At 37.3% G+C, this 9,519-nt stretch overlaps 1 protein-coding gene across 1 annotated transcript; it reads right to left on the reverse strand.

The window, feature by feature from the left end:
- Window positions 1–1,244: 1,244 nt before the first annotated feature.
- LOC130053500 (uncharacterized) lies at window positions 1,245–2,507 on the reverse strand. The gene is made up of 2 exons (XM_056160824.1): window positions 2,490–2,507; window positions 1,245–1,937 (listed from the first exon to the last, which is right to left on the reverse strand). Exons 1-2 carry the CDS (start codon window positions 2,505–2,507, stop codon window positions 1,245–1,247), a joined length of 711 nt encoding a protein of 236 aa, XP_056016799.1.
- Between the last annotated feature and the right edge of the window lie 7,012 nt (window positions 2,508–9,519).

Below are 9,519 nucleotides of genomic sequence, written 5' to 3' on the forward strand. Positions count from 1 at the left end.
TATCTTATTTCACTGTACAACGTAACTCATTGAACGTACATGGCATCGTAGCAGTGTAAGACAGAAAAATATCTAATGACATTCCCGCATGGGTGATATTGATCTCGCATTGGTGAGAATGCGAGAACGAAAAGTCTCACATGACTGTCATACGAACAATGTCGGTGATAAGGATTGACTTCCTAGTAGGTGATGTAAGAATCTATCCAAATTATATCTCAAATAGCTTGTAGATTTCTTCTTCATATACTATTGATATTGATGTTAAGGTGATATCAACAGTGTCGTTTAAAGTCAGCGTTTTGCAAATCCTATGGTCGTTAAAACGATCTAGTTTGCCAATGCAACCTCTTTTGGGGTCAAATGCTGTCTGACGTGTTTCATACCGATTGTTAGGCAATTCTTGGCACTCTGATTTTGACTACGGATACCCCCGTTTACCTGATCACTATATGTGGCCGGTCGACAAGGGATGCTTACTCCTCCGATGTACCTGATCCCACCTCTGGTATATACCATGGGTTCGTGTTTGTCCAACTCTATATTTTGTATTGCTTATAAGAGGAATGAGATTGATCACTGTTTGCTATTTTCACCTTTCATTTATGAACGAAGACTGTTGGATTTTTTCTGTTTTTGGATTATTTCAGATTTTAGTGTGTAGTGTTGATACATGTTATTTATTGTTTTTGAATGATGTATGATGACTCTACAAACTTACTTCCATAAATATTTGAATGTATTTACTTTTCATATAATCAACTGATTTCAAAATGAAACGCATATTGCCAGTTTTGGACATCTACCCATTATTTTTTGAATTCTAAATATAGGTTTATTGCTTAGTATGTTGACCCATATGACATATGTTTAATAAATTAGAATTTTCTTCATTTTACCAAAGGCGGCAAGTGCAAAAAGGTCAGTTTCTAATCATATGTCAGTCATGTGAATTTGAACGTCTTCATTATATCATCATTTAACAATATTTTGGTTCATTTAAATCATTAAAAAAATTTCATTATGCTTTCTTTATACATTGAATACATTAATGTACTATGTTACTTACTGTCTCTGTCACATCACAATAAACAGATTAATTCATACACATTCAATCAAAAATATAGTATTTTCCTTGTTCTGTACGTTGTAAATTGGTGTCGCTTTATCACCTTTGCTAGTATTTTACCTTGGTAAATTGTTCTTTTATTTGACTTCCGTATCCTGCAGGTAGTTGTAGATATTTATAATGTTACTGTACGTCTTTCACAGATAGAGATTGTGTTGGTCGTCCACACACGCATTCCATGTTGGTCTTGTGTAAGCAGTAGAGAAAGGAACTGGCCGTCCTGATCCGGGAAATGGATACTGCTATTGTTATAACCACACACCAATACGTGTCCGTGGACATCAGTGCAGATTCCTGTTGGGTAAAAGACAGGTTGATGACCTGAGTGGTCATACTGACGACCTTTGTAGTTAAACCGACGGCGTCCTGATTTATCCACCACCACTAATACTGCTTTCGTTCTCCATTCAGAAGTCCAGATGTATCCGATCTTGTTCTCCGTGATGTATGCTGGTACTCCATACAGACTTTGTCCCTTGTCGTCCTTCTTAATGACCCGAGGATTCCGTCCTGTCCTGTCGTACTTCGTCACTTTCTCATAACTCCCCACCATTATATCGCCATTAATACGGGAGGAGTGGATACAGAGTGCTCTCCTGTCTGGTGTGAAGAGTGTGGTGTCGACTGATGTTAACTTACGGACTTCATCATCACCGTCTATAAACAGAAGGTTCCCGTCTTCTGTGATGGTGTAACAACCTGTAAAACCGTATTTGACTATCCGTTTGTCGCGTACGACGTGTCCAGGGGAGTCCACCCTTAGGTGTTCTTCATTGTTTAATACTTTGGATTTGGGAATGGTCGATACCTGTTAACATTGCAAAAGTAACGAAAGGGTAGTCGATTTTCGATAAAGAATTCAGAATGAGAGAGAGAGAGAGAGAGAGAGAGAGAGAGAGAGAGAGAGAGAGAGAGAGAGAGAGTGTGTGTGTGTGTGTGTGTGTGTGTGTGTGTGTGTGTGTGTGTGTGTGTGTGTGTGTGTGACAAAATACCACGAACGTTATTGATAAATTCATATATTGGTACCGACGGTTGCAATTATACCTATATATTTGATATAAATACGGTCGATACAACATATTTTGACCAGGGATTTTGTTTTGTGTATTAAGATATAAGTACAAGTGATCATCAGCGACATAGCTGAACAGCTAACTGTAAACAGTATGCGCAATTTGTCAGAGAATGAATAAAACAAGATATTGTCCTTATAAAAGGAAACCAATACGTGAACAATAGGTATGTGTAATATCTTAAGTTGAATCTGTGTACGATTTCATTACAAGTCACATTGCTAGAGTTTTAATGATCAGATGATGTATCATATTGATATGAAATATTGGTAGCTTTGACTTTTAACCTCAAAATTAAGAGTCATTCTTGTATTTGATCTGGACCGTAAAGTTCATCTGGACCGTAAACTTCAAATTCAACAGGGATCACTATGTGATTTACCTGATCAAGATATAGGGCTCACGGAGGGTGTGACCGGTTGACAGGGGATGCTTCCTCCTCCAGGGCACCTGATCCCACCTTTGGTATATCCAGAGGTCCGTGTTTGCCCAACTCTCTATTTTTCGTATTGCTTATAAGGACTATGAGATTGATCACTGTCCGTTATCTGCGCCTTTCATATATGTTCTAGAAATGGAATCCAAGGTTTTCTAGACCAGTGTTAAACCGTGTAAATAGACTCCCGATTGATGAGAATTGCAAGTATTCAATAAACGTCTATGGGGCAGTGATCGATTTCCTGGACACATTATCCCCTGGTATGCGTGCCTTTCCATTTCATGCCTCAGATCAATGAGGGATAAGATGGTTCGGATTACTGTTTGAATATTTGGCTTTCATATTTAGCTTTTCACAGCAACATCGCATTCTTTACTAAAATAATGTTGTGGATTTGTAAATGGATGTGTTAATTTCAAACGCACACCGTCCAAGAGTAATCTGGATCTTCAATAGATAAACAGGTTAATCAACTGATTTATGAATGTTTTACATATTAATGGAGATACTTTATTCAATAACATATATACGATACTTGGTTTCACTATCGGTAACTGAATACATCACATGACCAAACTGCCATGATCAGAGTCAGCGAAAAAGAGTAAGGGCAATTTTTATTGAAATTTGCAATGAAGATGTCGGAAGTTTACCTAATCCTGCTCATTGTTCTTTGGCGTTTGACTAATTGTTGCCATCTCGAGACACTTTACGCCTTATCCGGAAATGTCGTCAACGCTTCGTATATCAGCTTTTCCACGAATGTCTCCTTTTGTTTTGGCAGGAGGTGCAAACTTCAGGGGAAATGTTTGTCCTTCAACTTTGACACTAGGGACAAGAACTGTTACCTTAACTACAAAAGCCACGTGAAAATCCAAATCGCATTCGATCTTTTGATGTCAGTGTGTGGAGCTTTATTTCTGATCTAAAATCAAAGAATAGACAGCCCAGGAAATTGAATCAACATCAGACATTCCCGTACTGATCATGTTTAGGGTAGATGTGTAAGAAAAACATAGAATCACGGAAACTGATAAATGGGTTTTACATGTAAGCAATCGGGTATGAAGTTCAAAAAAATAAAATGGACTGATTGTGAACAGAATTGAAAAAAAAGTGTTCAAAAATGGTCACATATATATATATATATATATATATATATATATATATATATATATATATATATTAGCGAAAATAGTCGGCTATCGTCATCTTTGATATCGAGAAAAATACGCTATATAATAATGTTTAAGTTACTCGTCTCTGAGATTGCTAATGTCAATACACATGCACCCCGTATTACCTAAACATGTACATGTATATGTATTTATATTCAATATAAATACAAAAAAATGTTAGAATTTCTATATTGAAATGAATTTATGCTACTCTTAAGCTTAACTCATAAAAATGCTTCAGGAAATAAAATTTCAATTTCGTTATGAGAGTGGTCATCAAAATTGTTATAAATGAAGAATGACATTTGAAGTACATGTTAAATCATATCTCGAAACTGTCCAATAAGTCATGGACTTGGTCTCTTATCGATACAAAATATGCATGCCTTTAATAAAATATTTCAATTTATTTAGAAGGGTTAACCATTACGGAAAAGAAATAAAATGTACAGATTACATACAAACCCGTTGTCTTAAGCTGCATACTGAGCTCTATATCAGAATCATAGAATTTGTGACAGTTCATACATTGCATATTTTAACACCACCTCTGGAATATTATGCAATGACTCAATGTTATATATGATTGATACACATTTTCCTAATGAACATAATTATTCATGTAAAGGAAAATTATGAAACTAAAGTAGAAAACTGATCCATGTCTTCTTTAACGACATTTTCATCACAAACTGACCAAAGTTGTCCTTTGACATGCTCCCCTGAAAAAAAACAAGTCCCGGTGACCCATACTTTTTTCTCATAACAAGTAAGCTTATTGTCTTTTTAAAATCATTCCTCAATTTGGATTAAAACTCTATTGTAGTTATTTTTTTCAATTTTAATTTTTACATTGCACATTAGAATTTTCCCCATATTTCCTTTGAAATTACAACTACTTTATAACCAACTTTTTAAAACGCCCCTTGCTGAAATCAAAGACGATTTTCATTTGTTTTGTTTATTGATTTTAACTCATTAATGCATGCTTTACCTGATATCAAAATTTTAATAAAATCTATTGTAGAAACGAATTACGTTCGTCACCCTTAAAGCAACAAAATAACTAGTTCGTACATTTTTGTTCTGCGTATGGCCATGCCATTTTGAATTGATGCTGACGACAAGTTAATGTAACAAGGATTTCAACAATCACGTTTAAGGTCAACATTTCACAACTTCTATGGTCGTTACAACGACCTAGTTTGCCAATACAGCCTGTCATTTGGCCAATGTGTCTTACGTGTTACATTCGAATTGTTAAGCCGTTTTTACACCAATTTTGACTACAGGTTACTCCGTTTACTTTATCGACATGTAGGGTTCACGGGGAGTTTGAGTGTGACCAGTCAACACGAGATGCTTACTCCCTAGGATCATTTGATCCCATTGTTGGTGTGTTTAGGGGTCCGTGTTTCCCCAACTCTTAATTTTGCTTTCTTTATAGAAAGCATGATATCGATCGCTGTTTTTCATTATTATGGTTACATATAAGTCATTAAAGCTACGATAATTGTCTCTGCACACTCTTAAATCTAGACATGTATTTCAGGCACATGTCCTGGTACTAAGACGATATCTGCAACAGACAATGTTCAACTATTGACCTCAAATAACTTTCCAGACCCATATGAAAGGTATGTTCACAATTGCATGCTATCAATAACGTTATCAATTTATTTGCTATACGTAATCATAGGTACCAAACACTTACAGACAGTTGGGTACTTATCTAGGTAAAGATCAAGAATCTTTAAAAAGTTTATTACAGGTAAATCTTCTTCAAAAGTCCTCATACAGTAGTAAAATGTTTTCTGGCGTTTTCTTTACACACTGATTTTGACTACATGAAAGGTGAAGATAACGAACAGTGATCAATCTCATAACTCCTACAAGCAATACAAAATAGAAAGTTGGGCAAACACGGACCCCTGGACACACCAGAGGTGGGATCAGGTGCCTAGGAGAAGTAAGCATCTCCTGTCGACCAGTCACACCCGCCGTGATACCTATATCCTGATCAGGTAAACCGAGTTATCCGTAGTCAAAGTCAGTGTGTCAAGAACGGTATAACAATCGGTATGAAACAAGTCAGACAGCATTGGACCCAATGATAGGCTGTATTGGCAAACTAGATCGTTATAACGGCCATATAATTTGCGAAATACTAACTTTAATCGATACTCTTGAAACACCATTACCATCAACTTCTTCGTCAGCAGCTTGCATGTTACTCCATTTACCTGATCGAGATATAGGGCACATGTCGGGTGTGATCGTTCTATAGGGGATATTTACTCCTCTGGCATGTCTAGGGCTTTGTGTTCGTCCTACTCTTAATTCTCTATTCTTTATAGGGGTTATATACAATGAAATTTAACAGTTTCCATTCATTCTTAGATATGCCCTCACCCAAAATATGGAACATGTTATTGAAAAAAAGGGAAAAGGGGAAGATATCGGACATTGAACGTCATTTTTTTTATATCCTATAAAAATACAAAATGAAGAGGACAAACACAGACCCCAGTACATACCAGTGGTGGGATCAGGTGTCTAAGAGGAGTAAGCATCCCCAGTGCATACCAGAGGTGGGATCAGGTGTCTAAGAGGAGTAAGCATCCCTAGTACATACCAGAGGTGGAATCAGGTGTCTAAGAGGAACAAGCATCCCCAGTATATACCAGAGGTGGGATCAGGTTTCTTAGAGGAGTTAGCATCCCCAGTACATACCAGAGGTGGGATCAGGTTTCTTACAGGAGTTAGCATCCCCAGTACATACCAGAGGTGGGATCAGGTTTCTTAGAGGAGTTAGCATCCCCAGTATATACCAGAGGTGGGATCAGGTTTCTTAGAGGAGTTAGCATCCCCAGTACATACCAGAGGTGGGATCAGGTATCTTAGAGGAGTTAGTATCCCCAGTATATACCAGAGGTGGGATCAGGTGTCTAAGAGGAGTAAACATCCCCAGTACATACCAGTGGTGGGATCAGGTGTCTAAGAGGAGTGAGCATCTCTAGTTCATACCAGATGTGGGATCAGGTGTCTAGGAGGAGTAAGTATCCCCTGCTCACCGGTTACATCTGCCTTGTGTCCTCTACCTTGATCAGCTTGACACCCTTCCCCCTCTCTGAAAGACGATGCTACGTGCCTGGTTCCCCCTCTTCCGTAAATCCATATTACATCCATTTAATAATAACTCCATTGATAACTCCCTTTACCTGATCAAGATATATGACTCACGGCGGGTGTGACCGGTCGACATGGGTTGCTTACTCCTCATAGGCACCTGAAACCACCTCTGGTATATCCAGCGGTCCGTGTTTGCCCAACCCTCTATTTAGCATTGCTTATAGGAGTGATCACTTTTCGGTAACTTCACCTTTGATCCCTCTGTCAAACACCAATAACACTGGTTCTTAAATTCGATATCAAAACCAGTAAGTAAAAAACAATGAACGAAATCCTCCGACTGTTAGTTTAACCGAAATACAACATGCATAAAAATCGCTAAATCACGTGACTTAAGGAGATTTTAAAACACAAATATGCACGAAAGGGAAGAACCCAAAAATACCCAATATACATAAGGCACGCCAGATAGACCGCATATGACCTCACGACAGGTTAGTTTTTCGAATCAGATCATTATAACTATTAACGACCATAGCATTTGTGAAACACTGTAAACGAATATGTCGAAACATTTGTCACATCAACAAGTACTTAGTCTGGCTCGGCTGACAACAGCATGCACAGAACATGTTCCTGGGTATGAAACCCCTTTAGCGACACAAACGTCATACCAATCGGTATGAAACACAGCAGATAGCATTTGACCTAATGATACATTGCATTGACAAACTAGATCGTTATAAAGACCATAAAATGTGCGAAATTCTTACTTTAAACGAAACTGTTCAAAGCCCTGCACCATCAACTTCTGTATGACAGTGTAACACCCGCCGTGAGCCCTATATCCTGATCAGGTAAACGGAGTTATCCGCAGTCAAAATTAGTGTGCCAAGAACGGCTTAACAATCGGTTTGAAACACGTCAGGCAGCATTTGATCCAGTGATAGGTTGTATTGATGAACTAGATCGGCATAACGACCATAGAATTTGCGAAATGCTGACTTCAATCGAGACTGTTGAAACCCCTGCACCATCAACTTGTTTGTCAGTAGCTTACCTCGATTTAAAAACTGACTATACGCATAACAAGCTCTTGTATATCGAATCAGTTGAGAGATATAAACACCATATGTATCTACTGTATTAACTGATACGGTCTACTGTATCAGTAGCCTGCCTCGATTTAAAAACTGATCATTTGCAGAACAAGCTCCTATGTATCGAATCAGTTGAGAGATATACAGACCGTATACAGGTGATAATAGACCATTGCCACACAATTATGATAAGTTGACGACGTTTGTGATAAAGCTAAATATTTATCATTATTATCATCATCAGTAGTAGTAGTAGTAGTAATATTAGTAGTAGTAGAAGTAGTAGAAGTGGTTGTAGTAGTAGTAGTAATAGTAGTAGTTGTAGTGGTAGCAGCAGCAGCAGCAGCAGCAGCAGCAGTAGTAGTAGTAGTAGTAGCAGTAGCAGTAGTAGTAGTAGTAATACATGTAGTAGTAGTAATATCATTGTACATGATTCATTCATTGATTTATGAAAGAATTGATGAATTGTTAGTTTGTCGTTAACATCTCTGTTCAGTAACATATCCAGATACGAAGCAGAAATGGACAAGTATGGTGTCTTTTGTTCAAGGTACATGGGATATATCGAAACAAAATGTGAATGAAAATGTGTATTGTTAGATGGGAAAACAAATATAAACATTGCTGAGTCACCATAGAAATATTAATTTGAACGGATGTTATACATGTATATGTGTAAAGAAAGAAAACAACAAAAACTAGACGTCAGATGCAAAAAGTTGCAAACTGTAACTGAACTGCCTTTTTCCAAACGCATTTCAAAAATGAAAAAAACAAAACAATCACCAATGTCTCAATCTGTTGCATCTTCTTTTTTGCCTAATAATGAAATACATCTACAATCTAATTGAATTAGATTCTTTGATCCGCTTACGTATATCGCTACACAAGGATCTAACGAAACCGCACACGGAGGTCAAATCTAGTGACCTTTAAATCTAACCGATCAGCGCATTGGCTATTAAATCGACGGTGTAAACTCGGGTCATTCGGAACACTTGAATGATGAAATCTTACTAATTGCCGCCGAAGCATTATAACGTACCAGACATACCGAAGACAACTCAAAGAGTGTATAGTTTGACTAATAATTGTTGTTTGTGTGGATGTTCATTTGTTTTAAGAGAGACCGACAGTGAAAGGAACTCCTAAATCAGGAAGTTATATGAATTTAAATTAAAACTTACAAAGGAAAAGGTTGATGTGATTCGACAGGTGATTAATCTACCGCAGCGCGCGGAGGGTATGGAAAAATGTCATACAGTCTTCATTATTCAGCACAGTTATAATAACAACTCTTTCTGTTCCTCTTTTAAAGATTGAATCTTGCGATCTTTCAAAATTTATAACGTGCACCGTATTTGTTGTTTTCCCGAATGCAAATATTAAGCGTTCTCTGATTGGATTAACATATCAATGAATATGCATTATTAAAAGTTCACTAGATTTGACCTCCGTATACGATTTC

The sequence above is a fragment of the Ostrea edulis genome, chromosome 3 (genome assembly GCF_947568905.1).
Source record: "Ostrea edulis chromosome 3, xbOstEdul1.1, whole genome shotgun sequence".
Taxonomy (NCBI): Eukaryota; Metazoa; Mollusca; class Bivalvia; order Ostreida; family Ostreidae; genus Ostrea; species Ostrea edulis.